This window comes from Brettanomyces nanus, chromosome 4, assembly GCF_011074865.1.
Source record: "Brettanomyces nanus chromosome 4, complete sequence".
Taxonomy (NCBI): Eukaryota; Fungi; Ascomycota; class Pichiomycetes; order Pichiales; family Pichiaceae; genus Brettanomyces; species Brettanomyces nanus.
The window spans coordinates 1,717,904-1,740,422 of NC_052377.1; the positions used below are offsets into that span (position 1 = coordinate 1,717,904).

A 22,519-nucleotide genomic window follows, 5' to 3' on the forward strand; every position below is an offset into this window, starting at 1 on the left:
TTCCATTTTTGTTATCAGCTTGTCTTATCTTCACTACACCCGAAAGACGTTATTCTTTTACTTTGATAAATTACGAGATGAATGACAATAAGGAGGATAAGAATCTACAGAAATTAGCAGGATCGTTGATGCAGCTTAACGTGAGGGTCGTGGGGAGAGATGAAGATAAAGGGGGAGGCATCACAGAGTCCGAGGGGTCCGGCATAACTAAGGAGGCCGCCGATACCAGGGAAGACGGCGATACCAAGGGAGCCAACAAAACAAAGGAAGCCAACAAAACAAAGGAAGTGAACGAATCCAACGACCCCTCTGACACTAATACCATCCAAACAGACCCAATCAGATCCAAAATTACTCTTTCACACTCCAGAATGCTCTCCCGGCTGCCCAATCGCACTACAAACTCTCTTCTACTGGTATCGAAGCGAGACATGCGTAAAGTACAAATTCGATTCAAGTCGATTGGATCGATTGATCAGGTTCGTCCAGCGGTTTTCAAGATTTCAAGGGATTCCAAGTTTCTTTCCATTTCCCGGTTTTTGCAAAAACGACTCAAGTTGGACAGAGTGTACTGCTACCTGGCTAATTCTGTAGTAGCCAACCCGGATGATGGCATTGGCAACTTGTATGACCTGTTTCACTCCGGTGATAGCGAACTCATAGTAAGCTACTGTAACATAGTGGCCTTTGGATGATCTTGATACGCTAAAAGTATATTCAATTATATCAAAACTTATCCTATATATATATATATATCAATCCTTCTTGTTCCAGAACCATCCCCCCTTCTTCAAGGCGCTGTGGTTTGGATATTTGCTCACGTTCTGGTCCACAATCTTGGATCTTCCTGTCTTTCCATCGATAATCTCCTTGTACTCTCTTTCTTCCGATGTTCCGTTATCAAAGTACCGTCTAACAACGGTACTCTTTTCGATATCTCCATTATCCAGTGTATTGACCACTGTAGACGTCGACGTTCCTGATGCACTCAATGTAGGTCCGGATGTGGAGGCCGTTGGGAAATTGTATACACCATCATCTGCAGACGAGTCGATAGCAGTCGATTCTGTAGAAGCCTCGTCCTTCATTCCTTGATTAAGAAAGTTCCATTTGGCCTTCTCCTGCTCTCGGTACTGAGACCACTCCTTCTCGGTCTTCTGCTTCACCACCTCGCGCATCTTCACACGCCAATCCATTAGATCGTTGAAGTTCTCAAAGAACACACCGTACTTCTTGTGGTCGAAATCGGCCTCTACGTCTTCTTTGGTCATTGTGTTCGGGTCTTTAAGCGTCTCTTCAGAAACTTGGGCGCGAGGAAAGATGCAGTGCCAATAACCACGTGAATCCCATGCTGCCAGACCTTCCTTGTTCTTACATTTCGAGTATAACTCAACGCTTGGAACTGGATATGTCACAAAGCCATCAGGTCTCGATTCAGATCCATAGAGATTTTTGAATGTGTTAAATATGGAACTATTTCCAATGCTATCATCAAAAAACGAGTATGGATCTGCATCGGATCCAAAGAATCGCATCGAAGCGTCCATCATCTTGTTGAACGATGCGGAAGTAAGGTCGTTGGTCTTGGAAAGTATCGATTTCATCGAATCTCCTACTCCCGAAGGAAAAATTGACTCCCGATCAATCTCCTGGGTATCTTCTTTCTTAATTGTGAGGTCTTTGTCTTTGGAAGGGTCATACAATCCCATTGTAGCTTGAAAACTTGAAAGAAAGATGTTGTCTTTGCTCATCACGTTAGCTCATTTCCTCCTTATCGTGCCTATATGACCAGGTTGCGTTGCGTGCTCCACCCAATTTAAAGGTTCTTTCTTTTTACTTCCATTTCTTTCTTTTTCATTACTTCTGATTCTTTTTCTCGTTTCTTTTTCCTATTTTATAGAATCATATAGAAAAATGATACATCTCCAATTCAATCACCTTCCGTAAGCTTCCACCAATTTCAAGAAATGATCTTTTTGTGTCTGAGCAAGGGTCTTCCTAACCTTCAACTCTTCCGAAATGGGCCCTTCATTAGCTCCTTTTGAAGATGGAGATTTCTGCTCCAACAAACTTTGCTTCGATAGACTCTGCCTCGATAAACGTTGCTTCGATGAACTCTGCTCCTCCGACATATTCTCCTCCTCCTCTAACTCGTTACTAAGAATCGTAAGAATGAGAAAGAAGTTGTTGTAGAGAAAAAGCTCTTTCTTCTTGTCTCCCTGAAGATTTCCACTCAGTTTAATCAGGCAGCTCTCGAATTCGCTGCTTAGCCTTATCACCGAGTTTGTCAACGGCTCCCATGTTTCGATTTCAAACATGAGATTGCTGGACAACCGAATTAAGTTGGTAAGAACCATTCCAAAGTTCTGCGTCAAGGTAAGTGGAACCATGGCATTTTTAGACATTGTTTTAATCAACAAACTGGATGAAGCTGCCTTTTTAATCGAAGAACAATTCTCGTCAATCAAGTGCTGAAACGTAGGCCAAAGAACTATCAGTTGGTAGTTTAAATAATCTTCTAAGACGGGTACTCTGCGATGCTGTGCCTCATACTCTAGTGCTTGACACATTCTAACCAGGATTAAAATACCAAAATAATCGTATGAATCTCGTAGTAGGTACTTGGTATAGTTGTAACCGAGCTGATAAACAGGCGTGAAAATCAGTTTTGTGAATTCCGTGGCTTCTTCAAGCGAAGAAACCTCGAAGAACTCGTTCAAAAAAAGATATTCGGTTGATACGTTGTCAATTAATGCCTGATTAAAGTTCTTGAAACCAGATTCCATCCAGTATTTGGTGTTATTTGTCTCTGCAATTTGCGCCGGCATTGCTGTTTGGTCCCCCTTGATAAAGAACTCGAATCGGCGAGGAATGTTGATGAGATATTCGTTAATTGAAATCTCCGGTAAAGCTCCCTTGGAACTACGGGAGAAAAATGATGCTGTTGCACCAGAATTTGAGGCGTTCTCATCCAAAGACCCAAGAAGTACGTTCTTGTCCACAGTATTTATCTTCAACTTCTCAAGCGAATACAGATACTTTACAAAATTCTGATAGTAATACCAACGAATCGTGTAGCAATATGCCTGCCTTAGCTCCGTAGCAAGTTGTTTATTCCTCTTAAACAGAAATGGAAACACTTCTTTCACTTCAAGCAACTGCTTCTGGATCACTTGAGATGCAACAGCAGGCTTACGAAGTTTCTTAATCTGGAGAATCAAATAGTTCCGAATTCTTTCTATGCATTTCAACTCCAACAAGTCCAAAAGTCGTGATAAATCGTGCATCGATGCCCTCGAATCGTTATACTGCTCATAGATTTCTCTTTTTTCCTGGATGAACTGCAAGTTCTCCACCCATTGCTCATCCATTGGTGAATCAATGACGCTGTGTATCACCTCTGGAGGAATCACCAAATCATTGATTAATGGTGTGAGTTTCGCATCAAGCAATTTCTTGTCTTCAATATCCGAGTTCAATGAGTTCGACCGTTTCTGTAAAAACTCCATCTCTTGCGATAACTTGTTAAGTTCACTGCCAAATCTGTCAAGATACTCAGCCAATGGCAGTAGGCATAGCCGAGAATTCTTGATAACGTCCTGATAGCGCTGTAAATTACCAAGTTTGGATGTTATGTCAGCCGTTCTAAGTGACTCGTCTACAGTCTGTAGGAACCTCATCTCCTGAAGGCTTCCATAATTGTCTGTTCTCGATCTAAGTACTTTAAAAACCTCTCCAACTCCCGAATCCGGTTTATCCGAGAGCTCATTCAAGTAGTCAATCTCCCATTCAGGCTTCAACTTCTTTTGTAATCTTTCTATTGTCGTCACGTGTTTTTGTGTTCTCTTCTGCTCTGAATAGCTTTGTGGATGTCTCGATATCGACCTCCTACTTATCCTACGCTGGATATGTGTATTGCTCCCTGTGTGAGGTTCGTTGGTTGCAGCATCGCCATGCGAATCTGGAAATTTTTCCGGCCATAAATTTCTTTCCCCTGTACGACTCATGGATCTTTCTTCAACAACTGTATCGCCGTTCAGGAGCTAAGGGTACCTGCAATTCCTAACGAACACAAACGAGCACTCTTTTCACGGGTTAAATTGATGGTGTACAGATGTATTGATCAATGAATGAAATCACAGTTGTGGTGCACGGATGTCGGATGTCTGCCTCTTTGAGTTTTTCTTCCTCCAACATGCATCATGCATTATTCGTTTTTTTTTTGCTTCGTTTTCGTTTCCATATATTTTTTCTTTTCCTCTTATGTCTCTGACCTATCCTATTTTCCCTTTATTGCATTATCTTTCTTTCTTTTTGATTTATCTCATATTTCTTCGGTTTCCGATCTGGTGCATGGAATTAGTCGTTGCCTGGTAAAGATACTAAAGCAGATATATTATAGTACAGTCAGCATTGTGCAGTAGTGCAATAATGTGTTGCCCTATTTTTGGCCTTTTCTTTTTATGAATATACAGGAACATTCGGAATTTCCCATTATGTTTGTAGCACGGTTATACCTAAAATTTGCCTAACACACACTCAAAACAGATTGTGCAAGCATCTTTATTGGATCGCTTGTTGTTAAAGTTAAATGAATTAGCACTACAATTTTAATTTAAATTGCTGTTATCTTTCTACTCTTTGCTTTCCATCGGTCTAATGCGGTTGTTATCAATCGATGGGAAAAGAAATAATAAGCTAATTCCCTGCAGGTAGAGGACACGCAAAGTCTATGTAGGATCATGCACCTTCTTGCGAGCGGCTTTCAATGCGAGGAAGCTTTTTTGCGTCTCGATGTGTAGCTAAAGAAGTTTTCCGCGCCTAAGAAGATGTTGAGAAAAAGTTGGCAAAAAAAAGGTAGACGAATTCTTCAAAAGCTGATGATCTAGCCGAATACAACGTTCTTTTGAAAAGTGAAGTAGCCAGTATGTGAAAATTAGGATACTTCCTTGTCTAGGCAGAACGGTATTTCAGTGGTTCCCTAAAAGCTTCAGTATTTGTATGCTCAGCAGTCGAGAATATTCAATTTGCACGCGAGAAAGCAACTTACTTGTTTCACTAACTAACGGAAATTTCATTCTAGATATGATTTAACGTTTTGAAAGATGAAATCTTGCTTTTATCACGTATTTGTACACGGATAGCAAAAGCCAAGTGCAACTATCAGCTATCAGCTATCAGCTATCAGCTGTCGTTCCATCTCTACATGATCCTCTGTTTTTCCTTAACTTCATTAGTATCTCTTCCATTCTGACAGATGTCAATTAAAAAGATATTTGTTTCACTTTCAAGCTTCATCTTTTTTGTTTCTTGCCAGTATTTGTTCATTACCTTGTTGCGCCTACCTACTTTCTCATGTCTTGAATTATTTCCTCAAATGGACATATTCAGAATAGGCAAAAACGCATAGGCAAAAAAGCGTAGGCAAAACGCATAGGGATTTTCCGCATTTCCGATCGATCCAAGTCTTTCTTTAGTATCCATCGCTACATCTGGGACTATCACTCAGCTGGCCTTTAATCAAACAAGGAAAAGTATTGGAAATATCAAGGTCAAAAGCCTAAAAGAGAGACACAAAAAAGAAAAGGAGAAAAAATCGGAAATCCCCAGTAATCGCATTGATGCATACTAAATTTTAGTACCCATATCCTGATATTTTTCTCTTGATACGGCCTCTTGAAATTATTCATTGGGACTGCCCAGGGAAAAATAGAGACAGGCCTATCGCATGCTGCAGCTTGTCTGAAAAAAGAAACATGAGCCTCTTGAAGACAAGTGAAACCCTTATTTCAACCAGAAAAGAAACAAACGATGGCTCCTAAGATGTCTGAAGAAATGTCTCTTAGTTGTTAAGAAAAAAAATATATGACAAAAAGTTAGTCAGCTACCGGTGCATAATTCTCTTTTCTGTCATAGGAGTGCATCTATTCTAAAGGGACAAAAGAATAACTGAGCCTATGATTGGAAATTTCCTTTGCCTCATTTCGCTGTTTGCAGGGTGAATGTCCTTCATCCTGTATGCGAACGATGTGTCGTGGTGTGTTCAATTTTCACTTCCAGATCTATCTTAGTACAGAAACGCTTTGAACAGAAAATAAAATCATCATGCTTTCCTTGTAATCCCAAAATGAGCCTCAGGACTAAGCCGTTTATAGATGCTGTATAGTCTCATCGGAATTTTCCACAAAAAGAAATTAAAAAGATGTTTTCGGATTCTCCTTTGAAAGCTAGAAGAAAAAGAAACAAGACCCAAGGAAATAGGACGGTATACTATGCCGATAGCATGCCGAAAGCAGTATGTGTTTATGCAGAAAACAATTCGCCTGGTCTATTATGCCGTTTCTTTTTTGGCTTCTTTCTTGGTGAAAACTTCTTTGAGGTGGAGGAAGTCGTTGATCGTCCAGTATATATAATATCGATGATGCCTGTTGATGTTTTTTTTGGTTATCTTGAATTGCAAAGCAAACGGATTTCATTTTTTCTTTTTTAATTAGTAATTCTGCAATTCTTCTACCATCTGGTTGTTTCAAAGCTCATGCTCACTTTTGCTTTATTGAACTCAAGCTGAGAACAATCAGAACAACATCCAAGTTCTTAGAACTTGTACCAATTTCTTTCTTTTTCAAATCCAAAACCACTGGCCTTCACATCATCACGGGAATTTTGTGCTTCTCCATTCACTGCTGATCATATATTATCAATATCTTCTTGCTCTTCTGCCTCTATTTTTTTTTATTTTGGTGATGAGATCCAAAGTATCAAATAATAAAACAGACCAAGATTTTGACAAACAAAATTCTACACAGGCAAACGAACCAAGTTCTCCCGTAAACAAGACTTTTTCAACGAATGAATATGTCCTGCAGAGCCTCCCAAAAGGAAAAAAAGGTTCTGTTTTTTCTGATCCTCACAACACGTATGCCAATAGGCAAGTATCTACATCTACAACACCAGCCGGATACTTCACTTACACACCTCAAACATTGTTGTATAATCCAATACAACAAGGATACGATGCACCTATTTCTGTTCCCATGTTAACTTCTTCTGCAAGGATGCCTTCTTACGCTAGATCGACATATGCATATTATCAACCAGCTTACTCTGGCTATGAGCCTCAACTTGGTCCTTTTGTTGCCACTCAGAATTCCATTGCACTTCCTCCCATATTCAATGCATATTCTCAACCTATTCTACCTCCAATTCAGTCTTCATCTTGTAACATTACAAATGAGAATACGAATTCTAACTCGAATACAAATATAATCACGAACGCAAACACGAACGCAAACATGAACGCAAACATGAACGTAAACACAAGCACAAACGCAAGCACAAACTCAAACACAAGCGCAAACGCAAACACAAACGCAAACACAAATACAAGTGTAAATTCAAACACCAACATAAAGTCAGATACAAATACAGATACAAATACAAATATAATTATGAATACCACTAGAGTGCCGAAATTGGTTAGCAATTTGTCGGCACCGGTAATGCTTCCCTCAGCTATGCATCACCGATATTATGTTACCCCCAGGAAAAACAAATCGGAAGCACGGATCGTTATGTCTTCCAAGTCAAGAGGTGAATATACCTCAAGTTTTACTACAGCCACGCAGCATTCGCAATATCAATCATACTCGCCAACTAATTCGCATTTGTCGTATGCATCCAGCTCAAAGTCTCCTGAGAAGATTAATAAAACCGGTAAAAGGTCCAGAAAGGGGTGCCTTACTTGCAGATCACGAAAACGGAAGTGTGATGAAGTCAGACCAATATGCTTTGAATGCAATCGGTTAGGAATCAAATGTGTTTGGATGGCTAGTGGTGCTGAAGGAAAGAATAAATCAAGAAGAAATCCTCGTGCACTGCGTATAGACGAGGTATATAATCAGGAGTTTGGTGTAAAGATCGTTCGAGGGAAGGTGGATTATAAAATTGAGGATGGCCACGTTGTCAAAGACTCTTTGCCTCCTCAATAAGAACACCAGTTATTAGACGAGAGTGGTTGCATCGTTCATTGGTTTGTTACTCCTTTATTGCTTTTTCTTTTCAATTTACTACGCATTATCTTCGGGTTACTATAAAAACGATTACGAAAAATTAATACTGGTAGGCGTAGTACGATAGGATCGAGATATTTCTGCCCATTGTGGCAAGCCATTGATCAAAAATTGAGTAAATAACAACCAATCCGATGACAATAATACGTAGATATAAAAGAAATGATGGCTACATGAGCAAGCAACCAAGTACCCCTCCGCTGTGCAGCTTCCCTGATAGTTATTTTAAGACGCAAAGATGCACAATTCTCTTCGCAAATAATTGGGGCTTTTTCAACTGCAGTCGAAGTTTAAGGTGAAACATCGGTGCGTACAAATAAATGGTGAAGGATTAATGAGAAGGTTTCTAAGTGGGTATCTCGTGATAATTTAATATATTAATGCAGCAGAACGTGACCAGTGAACGGATCTTAGCATTGTATTGGGAACTGTGTGCAGCAGCATGTACATATTCTTTTTTTCGTGAAGCGCAGGCTCTAATGCCCTGCAGAAGTACTTTTTTTTTATTTTAACCAACAGGAGGAGTAGTAGATATTGATTAAAAAAAACAGTAAAAATAAAATCTGGTCAAAATTGATCGTGCTTCTGTCAAGCATTTCAATGAAGTTGATACAATGTATAGACGGCCTAACGGTATCTTGCTGTGCATAAACGATTGTAGATCAACAGCCTCTTGCGGATTGCGCTGATGTTCTTATGCTTCTGAGAACCTCGGCATTGCATAATATTATTTTTTTCGGGAAATTCTGCCAGGGGTAGTCCCAAATAGGGAATCCTACTGACCATCTGCAAAAAGATGATCGCGTCTTCTTACTGAACTGCATTAAAAGCATCAATTATTTCCTGGGGAGTGCGGCCCCTTAGGAGCTCGGCTACCAGCTTGCAGGCTGCATCTAATAGTGGTTTAATGTCCAAAAAGTTTGCCGCCAGAATGAGTGATTGAAGTGTATCCGCATCTACATTCAAAAACTTTCTATCCCATGGGTCGATCGGCGTCTGTCTTAGGTCGCTCTGGTTTTCGTCCTGATCACCATCTTTGTTTTCCAGGTGCAAGCTTTCATCCTCTCCATTTGTTGTGGCAGCCTCGTCATCGTCCAGTCCATCTTTGTAGTGTTCACACCACTCGAGAACCATCTTCAATGTGTCTGGACTGACGTTGTTGACGGGGATTTCCGGTATACTCTCCGGTGTTTCGTTAATCTCTCCTACAGAAGGTGAAGGGGAAGGTGCAGGTGCAAGGTTTTTAAGTAGATTTCGAATGTACCGGGATTTCTCAACCGCTTTTCTATTGGCCGTGAATTTCTCATCTCCGCTGACCAATATAACTCTGGTCTCTGTCATTATTGTCTGTAGTTTATGGCGCAAAGAGGGAACCGATGAGAAGAGCGAGCTACGGTAGTCAAACCAGGTCTATACGCGTCGATTGGTCGGATTCCTCAGTTGAGATCTGCCACGTTTTAATTTTTTTTTTTTTCATCCAGAAAGAAAAATTGCCTCTCAGATCCAAACAAGAGAAAAAAAATGGGAAGAGAAAAGGACGAGAAACAAGGAGTTGTCTTTTTTTCCTTCTGTTCCCATCGTTCTTCACATTATGGTTCAAGATCTCGTTAATAGTGGCACTATTGAAGAGTCTCAGTTGTTAGTGTCAAGACCCGTCTATTTGAGGCCCTATGTGTTGCCTTTTATATTCATCTATCCCTTGTACTCCGACCTGTACCTGCTACACTACGATGATTACTTTGGTGGTAAAGAATGGACTTTCATTTTCACTTTGGGTCTTGTTTCGCTCCATTGTTTGATTTGGTTGTTGCCTCGCTGGAGTTTGAACATTAGCTCTCGTTTCAATTATAGTTCGTGCTCCTCTCTCAAAGATGCTTCATACATATTTGTCGTTGCCAAGCCAAATTTTGGTATCAGTGAGATTTGTACAATAGATAGAATTATCGATCAGGTGTCTTTCAAGTATCAGAAGAGAAAGTTTATTTGGAGTGATAAGTTGAACAAATTTACTCCTCCTAATTTTTTTGTGGATGATAAAAGCCTCACTATTGGTGATTTGAAGGGACGACGTGGTCTAGGTAGCAATGAGTTGGAGTCTCTATCAAAAAAGTATGGCAAAAATCTTTTTGATATACCTGTTCCAACTTTCTGGGAATTGTTCGTCGAGCATGCTTTGGCTCCGTTCTTCGTCTTTCAGGTGTTCTCTATAGCTTTATGGATGATGGATGATATGTGGTACTTGTCTTTATTCTCCTTGTTCATGCTTGTTACTTTTGAATGTACTACTGTCTACCAGAGAAAATCTACCATGACTGAGTTCCAGAGTATGGGTATTAAGCCATATCAGATTTATGTGTTTAGAGATGAAAAGTGGGCCAAGATCTCTACCCAAGAATTGTTACCCGGTGACGTTGTTTCTGTTGTTCGTACTCCTCAGGAGGATCTTTCTATTCCTTGTGATTTGATCCTTATTTCCGGTTCTTGTATCGTTAATGAAGCTATGCTTTCTGGTGAGTCCACGCCTCTTCTTAAGGAGTGTATTGATACGAGAGAGGCTTCTTCTCAGTTCCAGCCGGACAGCTTGGATAAAAGCTCTTTGCTTCACGGTGGTACGTCTTGTTTGCAAGTTACTTCGGCAGACCATTCGGCCATTTCGTTGGCTCCTGATCATGGCGCCGTTGCCGTGGTTGCTAAAACTGGATTCGAAACAGTTCAAGGTTCTCTTGTCAGAGTCATGATCTTTTCCTCGGAGAGGATGACTGTCGCTAACAAAGAATCTATGTTTTTCATTTTGTTCTTACTTGTCTTTGCCGTTATTGCTGCAAGATACGTGTGGGTTGAAGGTACCAAGATGGGACGTATTCAATCCAAGTTAATTCTTGATTGTATCATTGTTATCACCTCCGTTGTTCCTCCAGAATTGCCTATGGAACTTACTATGGCTGTTAATCAATCATTATCTGCCATCGCTAAGCACTTCATCTACTGTACTGAGCCTTTCAGAATTCCTCTTGCCGGTAGAATTGACGTCTGTTGCTTTGACAAGACCGGTACTTTGACTGCTGAAGAATTGGTCTTTGAGGGATTGGCTGGCCTTAAAGAGGGTGATATATCTCATCTATCCAGCTGCTCGTCTGCTGAAGTTCCCGAAGCTACTCTAGATGTTATGGGATCAACTCACGCTTTAGTCAGATTAGATTCCGGTGAGGTCGTTGGTGATCCTATGGAGAAAGAGACATTGAAGGCTTCTAAATGGACTGTTTCCCAAGATTTCAAGAACACAATACTAGGTCATGACAGGAAGATCCACGTCTTGAAGAGATTTCAATTTTCTTCTTCTTTGAAGAGATCTTCGGTTATTGCGAAGGTTGGTGGGAAAGTTATTGCCGGCGTTAAGGGTGCTCCGGAAACCATTGTTGAGAGGTTGTCCGAGGTTCCTGCAGATTATGAGAAGACTTTCAAGTCATTTACTAGATCAGGTTCCAGAGTCTTGGCTTTGGCTTATAAGTATTTGAAATCCGATAAAAACCTTGACAAAGTGGAGAGATCTGATGTGGAATGCGACTTAAAGTTTGCCGGATTTTTGGTGTTTCATTGTCCCATGAAGTCAGATGCCATCGAAACCATAGAGATGTTGAACCAGTCCAGTCATAGAAGTGTCATGATCACCGGTGATAACCCGTTAACTGCCTGTCACGTCGCAAAAGAGGTTGGTATTGTCTCGAAGCCGGTCTTCATTTTGGACAAACCAGAGAAAAGCCGTGGTGATGACGAGTTTGATCTTGAATGGAGAAACGTTGAAGAGACCAAGATTATTGCCTGCTCCTCTCAGAAAGCTCTCGATACCAGCATCTTTGCTAAGCATGATATATGTGTCACTGGCTATGCTCTTAAAAAGTTCCAGAAGCATGCTCAGTTCAAGGAGTTAGTCAGACATGCATTTATTTACTCAAGAGTTTCCCCTTCTCAAAAGGAAATGATTCTCAATACTTATAAATCGATGAACTACAATGCATTGATGTGCGGTGACGGTACTAACGATGTTGGAGCTTTGAAGCAAGCTCAGGTTGGTATTGCTTTGTTGAATGGCACAGAATCTTCCCTTAAAAAAATACAAGAAAACCGCCAGATCGAAGGAGTTACTACAGTTTACAATAAGCAGCGTGAAATCATGGCCAGATGGGGTAGACCTCCTCCCAAAGTTCCTGCTCTCATTGCTCATCTATTCCCACCGGGACCTTTGAATCCAAACTACATATCTGCTCTACAGAAGCACGGTGTGGTAATCACTGGAAAGATCATTCGCAAAGTTGAGATTGCTAATCAGCAGCCAATCGCTGTCGAGAAGCCTACCACCATTTCCAATGGACCACAGTCTAGTGCAGAACTGGCTGAACAGTTGATGTCCGGTATTCAAATGCCAGAAGATGAAGAAGCCCCAGCTTTGAAGCTTGGTGACGCTTCTGTTGCTGCTCCATTCACATCTAAATTGTCGAACGTGAACTCTGTGATCCACGTGATTAGACAAGGAAGATGCGCGTTGGTGTCCACAATTCAGATGTACAAAATCTTAGCTTTGAACTGTCTTATCTCTGCTTACTCGTTGTCTGTGCTTTACTTAGCTGGTATTAAGTTCGGTGATACTCAGGCTACTGTGTCCGGTTTGTTGCTTAGTGTCTGTTTCATATCCATTTCCAAGGGTCAGCCTTTGGAGAAGTTGTCCAAGGAGAGACCACAACCTGGCATATTTAACATGTACATTATGGGTTCCATTCTGGGTCAGTTTGCAATTCACATGATTGCCTTGATATATTTGAACAGGGAGATCTATATTCTAGAACCAAGAGTGCCTCAAATAGATTTGGATAAAGTCTTCGAGCCTTCCTTATTGAACACTGCCATGTTCTTTATCCAATTATCTCAGCAGGTGGCCACTTTTGCCGTGAACTATATTGGTAGACCTTTCAGACAAGGTATTTCTGAGAACAAGGGTATGTACTACGGCATTTTGGGTGTTGTTCTTCTGTGCGTCTCAGGTGCTACAGAGTTCGTTCCCGAATTCAATTCAGCCATGCAGTTTGTTCCTATGACTACAGAATTCAAAATCAAGTTGAACCTTGTTATGCTTTTGGACTTTGTCGTCTCTTGGCTAGTTGAACTCTTTTTCAAGTTTATGTTCATGGATTACAAGGCTGCTGATATTGCCTTAAGAGACGTTGACGAGATTGCTGCTGACGATGCAAGAGCAGCAAGGAATCAGGTGAAGAAGGACCAATAAGAGATAATGTTTAAGCAACTTGCTTATTTACAAATGATATTTAGTTTTCCATACTTTATTAGATTTTTCAACTGAGAATTTACGTACTTGTAGCAAAAGTCTTTGTTAGAGATCCGATGACTACATAGAATATGGATATAATTCAGAAGAAATTCCAAAACTTTATATGAAGTACTGCTCTGAAGTCTCTCGTAACTTTCATATTATTTGCTTTTTTCTGAATTTTGATTAAAGTCATCAATAATGAACAAATACAAAAACTAAAGTGAATAACAAGGTTGTGGAATTTTCATTAAGTAGAATCATAAAATATAACTTCCTGTAGATTGGTAGCCTGGCCGAGTGGTCTAAGGCGTCAGGTTAAGGTCCTGATCTCTTCGGAGGCGTGGGTTCGAACCCCACGGCTATCAAATTACGTTTGTTTTTTAATTTTTCCTTATACGGGGTGCGCCAGGATCTTTTGCAACTAGTTATGTGTCCAAATCAATTTTATGTCTATTTGTGTTTAACGAGAGCGGCTATAGTGGAACCATGAATAGAGTCTTAAATATATATACATATATTCGTTAGCTCGTGAATAACATCAATCCTCTAAAAGATGATTACAGCCCTTATTCCGAATGCTGCTACTTTTAATGTTGGGATAGCTTTGACTTAAAGAATAATCTAGAGAGGGAATTCCTATGCCGTTCATTAATAATGTCAATGAAATCAGCCTAATGTACGAAGCTTGTCTCTATCAATTGAACATATAGTTCAGAAAAGGGTGTGTGTGTATTAAGAATCTATCAACTTAGAAGACAAAAACGATTACGTAATCGTATATGGTAGCCTGGCCGAGTGGTCTAAGGCGTTAGGTTAAGGTCCTAATCTCTTCGGAGGCGTGGGTTCGAACCCCACGGCTATCATTCTTTTTACATATCTCTGTTCCTGCCTGTGGGATGTACTCTTTTGCTTAACATAGGTAAGACGTCAGCCAATAGATCGACTAAAACTTAACTATTAGAAATAATACATAATATCCGTAAATACGGGTGACTTCACTCCTCATCTTTTTGCGCCTAACTTAGTTCAACTAAACTCACAATATAGTACACCTGCAGTACCATCTCTTCTTTTTATTGGACCTGAAATCACTGTTATCATAAGCAGAACCATTTCGCCGACCAGGGACTTCCTTTGCCTGATATACAGCCTGCGTTGGAGCTCTGTCAAAGCCACTGGCCCCCGTATTAGGCAGCCCCTGCGTTGATTGGAGAGTCTTTTGCTGTTGCAATTGCTGCTGTTGCTGTTGTTGCTGTTGCTGTTGCTGCTGCTGCTCTTGTTGAACTTCCTTTCCTATGATCTGTCTTACAACATCAACAAATGCATCTTCAACATTCATACGGTACAAAGCACTTGATTCGTAGAATGGAACCTTATTCCAACGCCGTGAAATCTCAATTCCGTCCTCTGGTGTCAACTCTCGTTCCTTTATGAGGTCACATTTGTTTCCCACTAACACCATAGGGACACTGGTAGTATCTTTGATCCTCAAAATCTGCTCTCTTATGGCCAAAAGTTCCTGTAATGACTGCTTATCTGTCACAGAATACACCAATACAAAACCCTGACCATTCTTGATATAGAGCTCTCTCATGGCAGTGAATTGCGCCACACCTGCTGTGTCCAGGATTTGAAGGTTGCACGCTCTTCCATCAACCTCTATCTCCTTGCTGTACGAATCCTCGATAGTAGGATCATAGCTGTCAATGTATATCCCCTGTACAAATTGAACAGTGAGACAAGACTTACCAACACCTCCGGCACCTAAAACAACCAACTTATAATCTAATCCATGTTAGTAAGGGCTAGAGAATACCGACAGTGAACACAGCCTGCTTATTGCCACTCCTTAGTTACTTACCTCTCATAATCTTCCTGATATCCTCTATAAAACGTGAATATAAACGTACAAGCACACGCGCATGCAAATTTAGTCGTCAATCTCTAAAAACAACAAGACTAGACAAGACCCCCCTTTGAAATCAGATCAACTCTTCTTCATTCATTCTCTAACTTTTTTGAAGGTGATCCGTCTTGATCGTCGCGTCGATATAACAGTCAGACTCGAAATATCATCCTACTTCAGGTTTTACTCGTATCCTTTAATAAAAATACAATCTATAATCTAGTAGACGATGTAAATGATGAACACAACTTCTAAGTTCTATGTTCCACTGCTTTTGGCAGCAACTAGTTGTGACCGAGAGTTTCTTTTAAATATTATCATTCTTGATATCGACCTCATCTTCGGTCCCATTATTTTCATTCTCTAACACGCTCTCATCATTTTCATCCCCATCCTCTTCATTCTCGTTATTTTCGGCCTCATCTTTATTCACAGCATTCACGTTCTCGCTCTCTAAAATGTGCTTTCTCGGCCTTCCTCTGCGGCGCTTTAAGTAATTCTCACTTGCGATTGGCTGCTTTTTACCTTCAATCGATAGCAACTCTGCATCACCCTTTTCTGACTCGGAAACTTGCTTTGCTTTCACTTTCACCACATCCTGCTCGTTCTCTTTATTATTTCCATTGACCTTTTCTTCACTAATACCATTTTCAGCCACAGAAGGCGAGGTCTGAGTCACATGAAATTTTCCCTTCATGTTAACCAGAGATAATGGAAGAGAAGCTACAGGTTGAGGCTGAACATGCTGCAGTCTAGGTGACTGAACGGAATCTATCGGCCCAGTAGCAACGAAGTTATCAGCTGCAGGAGCTTGTACCAGTGAAGCTTGTAAAGAACGCTCTCTTTTCACATTCGTCACAATACCATTCTTCTTGTACTTCCAATTCTCCATGCTAGTAGTGCGAGAGCATTCTTCCACATGATCGATAAAAGCCTTGCTATTAGGAAAAAAACGTCCACAAGCTAGACAGTTACCAGCATCCTGTCGCCTCACAAGCCCAATTTCGCTGCTATCAGCTTTGGGAAGAAACTCATAATGAACCAACCGTAAATGACGCTTCAAAACGTCAAGTCTATTGAACGAACCTTGATTTCTATGCGGGCATGTTGCGTAATCTGGATGCCAATACGGACAATGGTATTCTGGTGAGTTGTGTGATCTCAAATGACGCCTAAGGTCACTATGCCTCACAAAAGCCCATGAACAGACGGAACACTTGTATGGCTTATCATCGTTTGTGCCGTTACACAGCTTTTTACCCTTTCGTCTACCTGCTTTCGACCTCTTACCATTGGCAGGTGATGTGAAACGGAACCGTCGGCTTTCCTTACCCATATCTGATCGCCTTTGAAGCTCTGGATGGGAATTCATATGTTCAAACGAAGGAGACATCGGACTTATCTGAGTATGTGGTGCCAGCTCCATGGCCATTCGATGAAACTGTCTTTGAGACTGCGGATAGGATCCTCCAGGAATAGAATAGGCCATGGCAGAGGTAGTGGCCATTGCCGCAGCAGAACTAGGATCTATTTGCTGGGGAAACTTCAGATAAGGATTGTAAGGAGAACTGAAGTAGTTAGGCAAAGTAGAGGCTTCAGGAACTTCGGTAGAATTGCCTTTAGAAATATCATTACTGCCCACGCTTACGTTACTATTGGCCCGAATTGCCACGTTGCCAACGGACATGTTCATCGGTGTTGCATACCGCTGAGACTGCCTAGTGACTTGTTGAGGAAGCATGTTGGAATTTTTCTGTGGCTGAGGAGATGATCTAGAGGACGAGTCCTGAGAAGCAGCATTAGATTGCTGTTGCTGTTGCTGCTGTAGCTGGGCATTGAAATAGACATTTGGAAAGAAAGGGATGACATAAGCTTGTGGCATACCCATGGGGCCTATATGCGGCACGGATCCGGTAGCACCTGCCGTAGGTGGTACAGGGTTGGAAACAACTGGACCAACCGATCCCACATGTGCTGGCGGTGCCACAGGTGCCATAGCTCCTATTGGACCCATTGGTCCCATTGGTCCCATTGGCCCCATAGAGGTCATAGGTCCAACGGACATTACAGGGCTGGAGGAAGAACCACGAGAATGAAGATATGCCTGCTGGCCATACTGAACGGACGGTTGGCTCTGAAAGGTGTAATATTGAGGGGACTGGAGACGGGATTGATCAGAGGGACGATCGTCCTTTTGTGTATGCTGTTGGTAGTTTGGCTGGATTGGCTGATTTGACAGTTTTTGCGACAGCTTCACATGCTTGGGAGACTTATTGCTGGACCCACTTCTGGACGCGTTTAGAGAAACACTGTCATCAGTCATAGTCATGACTCTAAGTAAGTAGAAAAAAAAGTAATAGGTGGAGGAAGAGGGAGCTTATCCTTGCTCAGCGAACGAATAAGTTGGATAGAAAGTAGCAAAATATAAGCTGGAATCGGTATGAATATCCCTAAAGATGATCCATTAAAGAGTAGGGGGAAAGCAAAAAACCAAACTAAAAGCCAAACCAAAAAAAAAGTTGGGCAGAGATCAAATCGAAGCTTAGTGGAAGAGATAAAGAACCCCGAGGAAACAAAGAGAGAATACAGGTCGCAAATGGACAGTAATGTAGTAGTCTCAAAGAGAAGGAGAGGGTGATCACCAGGACACTGGAGGTGAAGACGGAAGGTTCTATACGGAAAAAGAGAAGAAAGAAATGCAGAAGGAAAAAAAATGGGTAAAAGAAATTAAGAATAGATCAGAGAAAAGACGAGACAAAAGACGCGGACTCGAGAAAAACCGGGTTTAAGTCGAGAGGGAAAAGAGGGTGATTAATGTGCAGATATAGTTGATTTGATGCAGGTAAAGGGATATTGGGCAGGGGAGTAGTGGGCAGGGAAGTGGTGGAGTAGTGGAGTAGTGGGAAGAGGAGTAGTGGAGTGGTGAAGTAGTGGTGAAGTAGTGGTGAAGTAGTGGTGTAGTGAAGGGTGGAGTAGTGAAGCGTGGTGTAGTTGCGGACACAAATAATTTTCCGAGTCCATCGTGCATCTTCGTGCATATAACCGCTAATACTCAATCCCTTCTGCGCGTTCATGCAGATGGAAGCTTTTTTTCTTCTATTATTTAACCTTACAATTACTAAGCGTCTTAACTTTGCATACCTGGCGACCGTCTTTTGTCTCGTATCCCAAAGTGCTGTAATCTTCCTTATAGCATACTTCCCCATTTGAGTTGGTTCGAATCTCCTTTGCGATCTCTTCCCATTTCTTTCTTTTCAATTTTTTAATGACATCACCTTTTCCTCTCTCGTAACCTTTGAACTCTATTACCTGTCCAGGATACCCACCTTCTGGAGGTCTCACCACTTCCACATCAAATTCACCAACACTCTCCGCGGCCAATAGCATCGCTTCAGATTTTACCCCTCTCATTTTCGAGGGCTTTAAATTCATCACTAAAACTACCCGACTATTCAACAATTCCTCCTTCGTAACAAGTCCCACTAACCCACTACAGACTTGAACTGTCTTTGCTACAACTTCTTCTCCGACTACTCCTCCGACTTCTTCTCCGACTTCTTCTCCGACCTCTTCTTCGAACGGCTTCTTCGACCCCACCTCAATCTGCGATACATACAACTTATCCGCATTCTCATGATTTCTTATATCCACTATTTTACCAACCCGTAAATCAAGTATCTTGGGACCCACCGAAATTGTAGAATTGAACCTTAAAAAGCTCCTACTGCGTAAAAACATGACGATACTCTTGACATATAAAGAAAATAAAAGAAGTTAGAGAATTCCATAACCGAGGACTTTTTCTTACTTAAGAACTTTGAGAAATCACATCATTCAGTCATCCAACGGCATAATGTTGGGCAATGGTCCCACTGGTGTGATTCCATAAGGATTTATTTGCGGATGCGACTTGGTGTAATGAAGCTTGATGTGATCAAAGTTGGTGGTACTCTTGAAAGCGTCATTGTTCCAGTAGAGATTTCTGAGCCATTTCTGTAAAGATGGATAATTCCAACGAATCATACCGATGTTACATTTGAAATGCTGAACATAAACAACATCGAATCTCACTATAGTCGTGTACAAACGGATATCTGCCTCTGTTAATTGATTACCAATCAAAAACTGTTCTCCCTTATCTTGATTGGCCTTCAAAATGGCTTCCACTTTATCCAAGTGGGCGAACACATTCTTTACCTCCTTCTCGTAAGGCTCCTGTTTGGTGGCAAAACCAGCTTTGTAAACCCCATTGTTAATGTTGTCGTAGATCCACGAGTTCAATTCATCGATCTGCTTCTGCAATGATTCAGGATAAAAGTTCAATTTGGCATGCTCGGGGTCAAGAAACTCGTTGAAAGCAGTGTTGAATATCCGGATTATTTCTGAAGACTCGTTATTTACAATTGTATTCAATTTCGTATCCCATAAAATTGGAACAGTGTATCTTCCCTCGTAATGAGGATCCGCCTTGAAGTAGAGTTCGCTTAATCTCTTAAATCCATAAATAGGCTCCACGGTAGCTCCTGGATACTCGTCCGGGGAAGTGGCAAACCTCCAACCTTTGCTGTCCATATGCCAATGAACCACAGAGAGACCGATGATACCCGTCAAGCCCTTTAGAGCGCGAACAATCAAAGTTCTGTGAGCCCAGGGACAAGCAAGAGATACGTACAAGTGGTATCTTCCCTTCTCAGGACAAAACTTTCCCCCTTTTGAAATGACGTCCCTAAAAGAACTGTCTTTCCTCTTGAATTCACCGTCCTTGTTATCGAATTTTTGAACGTTGAATTTATTGCTCATGATTGATAAATGATGCTTCTGTAATATAATTGCTCTTGCTCAACTGGATGTCCCCCTTTTATATATTCCTTCAATAGCAATTCAGCGCGTATAAATGGATTACTAAGAGGCAGATAATTCAAAATTCGAGGCAATTAATGAGACCGACTGTAATTACCTAAGAAATAACGATCTCACCAAAGCATGAATAATTCATCATCACCTGTTCGACTCGCTATTCTCACAATGATCCACTCTTGTATCGCGCTCATGGGGGATTCCTCCTAGTTATCCCACAGTTATTTCTTACCACGCTCTGTATCACCCTATGTTGTTCGATCTTGTCGTTGCAAGCAATGTTCTGTATATCAAAGGAAAGGACTGTGGCTATTGTCACGGAGAAAAAGAACCCATGTCTCAAGGCTATTCGCTTGATAGCTATAGAGCTCTGTACGAAAAAGGATCCGTCGAAGAGTACTCTAAGTATCCTAATTCCACCACTATAGGGTTTATCATCTATCTGTGCACAACAGAGTGCTACGAGAGATTGATGAATATGGGATTCAGGCGGTCTGGAACTTTTCTCTACCGGTCGGATCTATTACGTAACTGTTGTCGCTTGTACACTATACGAACGAACCTCAAGTTCATACAGCATGCTACCAAGGGCCATCGCCATACGGTGAACCGGTTCGAGACGTTTTTGAAGGGCAAAGATCAAAAGCAAAAGAAGCATTCGGCTGGTGTCTCGTTCAATCTTAAGGAGAGAATTCTTAATCTAGAAACCACTGTAGACCCGGATCGATTTCATACTGTGATTGGACCTATTCACGCTACTGAGCAAAAGTATTTACTTTTCAAGAAGTACCAAATACGGGTTCATCATGAAAAGGAAGATGACATTTCTTTTAAAGGGTTCAAAAGGTTTCTATGCCAAACTCCATTCGAAGGAAATGTTGTGGATCACAATGAAGCATATTGGAAGAGATTGAACGAGAACTGGAGAAATGGATCGTTTGAAGAGAGTGATTCCGACGAAATTGTTGGTCCTGTGCACGAATGCTACTATTTAGACAACCAGTTAGTGGCCATTGCAGTGTTGGACATTCTTCCAGAATCGATTTCGTCAGTATATCTCATCTGGGACCCTGACTATGCACATCTAGGACTTGGAAATTTGAGCGCATTGAGAGAATTGGTTCTCACCCAGATGTTGGGAAAGAAATACTACTACATGGGATATTACATAGACGATTGTCCCAAAATGAGATACAAAGCGAAGTTTGGTGGTGAGATCTTGGACGTGTGCAGTGGGAAGTATGTAAGATTGGATAGGGCAAGACCGTTCATCGAAGGAGGTAAGTTGGCAGTACTGAAAATAAAGAGAGACAATGAGGACACGTCATTGGTACTTAATGAGTTTGAGATGCAAGACGGAATGGATGACGAGACCATCATCAAAGACGAGCCATTGATAAATGTGGCTGAGCAGATCTATGGGATAGATGGTGGTTCGTTTACTAAGGCAGAAAGAACTGCACAGAAATTACCAGAGAGCTTGATTAGCCACAGTGCTAGCAGCAACGAAGATTATTGGAGGAGCGATGAAAAAGAAACGGTGAAGCTTCCGGCAGTTTCTCCGGGATTGATGCCATTGTGGCAGATCAATGAGATATATCAGGACGGCAGTTTGAAGAAATCATTAGAAAATGCATATCTATACGACCAAGACAACCCGGGCTACTACCAGTTCCAAGCAGACCGTGACAGCAAGCGCATGAAACTACTCGTTGATCTCATACGATTGATTGGGCTCAAACAGTTCGAGTACCCAACTTTGTGCATAGTCTGAACGCTGCTGCGTGACTGATGGAGTGATAATGGGGTCTGTAAAAACCCGGAAACACCTGGCGAATCGGGACATTTTTGCTCGCGTGAGTGGCGTCTTTCCTACCGCGGGCTGGGCCATATGAGGAAACAGGGAAACAGCAGCTTCTTCTTCAGCCCCTCATCGATTCTTGTGGGGGAAGTATAAATAGTCATTGATTAGTCACCGGTGTTCCATGTAGATCCAAGATCTTAAATCAGCTTATAAAACTACAATACTTTAACAATGACTAGAACAGATAAATGGGATCACCCTAAGGACCGTTTCTTTACCCACAATGGATATGCCGACCAGGCTCCGAATCACGTGAAGAAGGATGGCTTTGGTAAGGGAAACTGGGGTAAGCCAGGCGACGAAGTTCAGGACTTAATTAGCGAGGGTGCAATTCCCGCTGAGATCATGGACAAGCAACGCCGTGGTTCCAATACTAGTTCCAATGAGGACAAGCTTGCCAAGGTTCAAATGAACAGCGTCAAGGAATGAATGACGCAAGGAGTGAATGACGATATATTATATTATATAGGATAGGTAAAGGAATGTTTATGAGGTTTTTA

At 41.4% G+C, this 22,519-nt stretch overlaps 12 protein-coding genes and 2 non-coding genes across 14 annotated transcripts; 7 read left to right on the forward strand and 7 right to left on the reverse strand.

Moving 5' to 3' along the window:
• Positions 1-77: 77 nt before the first annotated feature.
• On the forward strand, positions 78-695 carry ATG12 (Ubiquitin-like protein; the record flags this gene model as incomplete). The annotated part of the gene is made up of 1 exon (XM_038924292.1): positions 78-695. The coding sequence occupies one exon, from the start codon at positions 78-80 to the stop codon at positions 693-695; it is 618 nt and encodes a 205-aa protein (XP_038780220.1).
• A 60-nt stretch (positions 696-755) lies between these two features.
• FOA43_004048 (uncharacterized protein) lies at positions 756-1,843 on the reverse strand (the record flags this gene model as incomplete). Its single annotated transcript, XM_038924293.1, has 2 exons — positions 756-1,664; positions 1,838-1,843. The coding sequence occupies 2 exons, from the start codon at positions 1,841-1,843 to the stop codon at positions 756-758; spliced, it is 915 nt and encodes a 304-aa protein (XP_038780221.1).
• A 91-nt stretch (positions 1,844-1,934) lies between these two features.
• Positions 1,935-5,357, reverse strand: FOA43_004049 (uncharacterized protein; the record flags this gene model as incomplete). The annotated part of the gene is made up of 2 exons (XM_038924294.1): positions 1,935-3,813; positions 5,350-5,357. The coding sequence occupies 2 exons, from the start codon at positions 5,355-5,357 to the stop codon at positions 1,935-1,937; spliced, it is 1,887 nt and encodes a 628-aa protein (XP_038780222.1).
• Positions 5,358-7,571: 2,214 nt separating this feature from the next.
• FOA43_004050 (uncharacterized protein) lies at positions 7,572-7,988 on the forward strand (the record flags this gene model as incomplete). Its single annotated transcript, XM_038924295.1, has 1 exon — positions 7,572-7,988. The coding sequence occupies one exon, from the start codon at positions 7,572-7,574 to the stop codon at positions 7,986-7,988; it is 417 nt and encodes a 138-aa protein (XP_038780223.1).
• Positions 7,989-8,879: 891 nt separating this feature from the next.
• Positions 8,880-9,410, reverse strand: FOA43_004051 (uncharacterized protein; the record flags this gene model as incomplete). The annotated part of the gene is made up of 1 exon (XM_038924296.1): positions 8,880-9,410. One exon carries the CDS (start codon positions 9,408-9,410, stop codon positions 8,880-8,882), a length of 531 nt encoding a protein of 176 aa, XP_038780224.1.
• A 250-nt stretch (positions 9,411-9,660) lies between these two features.
• FOA43_004052 (uncharacterized protein) lies at positions 9,661-13,347 on the forward strand (the record flags this gene model as incomplete). The annotated part of the gene is made up of 1 exon (XM_038924297.1): positions 9,661-13,347. The coding sequence occupies one exon, from the start codon at positions 9,661-9,663 to the stop codon at positions 13,345-13,347; it is 3,687 nt and encodes a 1,228-aa protein (XP_038780225.1).
• Positions 13,348-13,675: 328 nt separating this feature from the next.
• On the forward strand, positions 13,676-13,757 carry FOA43_004053. The gene has a single exon. It is a non-coding gene; the product is annotated as a tRNA-Leu (tRNA).
• A 416-nt stretch (positions 13,758-14,173) lies between these two features.
• FOA43_004054 lies at positions 14,174-14,255 on the forward strand. The gene has a single exon. It is a non-coding gene; the product is annotated as a tRNA-Leu (tRNA).
• A 173-nt stretch (positions 14,256-14,428) lies between these two features.
• Positions 14,429-15,260, reverse strand: RSR1 (Ras- protein rsr1; the record flags this gene model as incomplete). The annotated part of the gene is made up of 2 exons (XM_038924298.1): positions 14,429-15,177; positions 15,254-15,260. 2 exons carry the CDS (start codon positions 15,258-15,260, stop codon positions 14,429-14,431), a joined length of 756 nt encoding a protein of 251 aa, XP_038780226.1.
• Positions 15,261-15,605: 345 nt separating this feature from the next.
• On the reverse strand, positions 15,606-17,627 carry FOA43_004056 (uncharacterized protein; the record flags this gene model as incomplete). Its single annotated transcript, XM_038924299.1, has 1 exon — positions 15,606-17,627. The coding sequence occupies one exon, from the start codon at positions 17,625-17,627 to the stop codon at positions 15,606-15,608; it is 2,022 nt and encodes a 673-aa protein (XP_038780227.1).
• Positions 17,628-18,397: 770 nt separating this feature from the next.
• Positions 18,398-19,036, reverse strand: FOA43_004057 (uncharacterized protein; the record flags this gene model as incomplete). The annotated part of the gene is made up of 1 exon (XM_038924300.1): positions 18,398-19,036. One exon carries the CDS (start codon positions 19,034-19,036, stop codon positions 18,398-18,400), a length of 639 nt encoding a protein of 212 aa, XP_038780228.1.
• Positions 19,037-19,132: 96 nt separating this feature from the next.
• FOA43_004058 (uncharacterized protein) lies at positions 19,133-20,098 on the reverse strand (the record flags this gene model as incomplete). The annotated part of the gene is made up of 1 exon (XM_038924301.1): positions 19,133-20,098. One exon carries the CDS (start codon positions 20,096-20,098, stop codon positions 19,133-19,135), a length of 966 nt encoding a protein of 321 aa, XP_038780229.1.
• A 391-nt stretch (positions 20,099-20,489) lies between these two features.
• Positions 20,490-21,929, forward strand: FOA43_004059 (uncharacterized protein; the record flags this gene model as incomplete). Its single annotated transcript, XM_038924302.1, has 1 exon — positions 20,490-21,929. One exon carries the CDS (start codon positions 20,490-20,492, stop codon positions 21,927-21,929), a length of 1,440 nt encoding a protein of 479 aa, XP_038780230.1.
• A 28-nt stretch (positions 21,930-21,957) lies between these two features.
• On the forward strand, positions 21,958-22,448 carry FOA43_004060 (uncharacterized protein; the record flags this gene model as incomplete). The annotated part of the gene is made up of 2 exons (XM_038924303.1): positions 21,958-21,962; positions 22,199-22,448. The coding sequence occupies 2 exons, from the start codon at positions 21,958-21,960 to the stop codon at positions 22,446-22,448; spliced, it is 255 nt and encodes an 84-aa protein (XP_038780231.1).
• Positions 22,449-22,519: the final 71 nt, after the last annotated feature.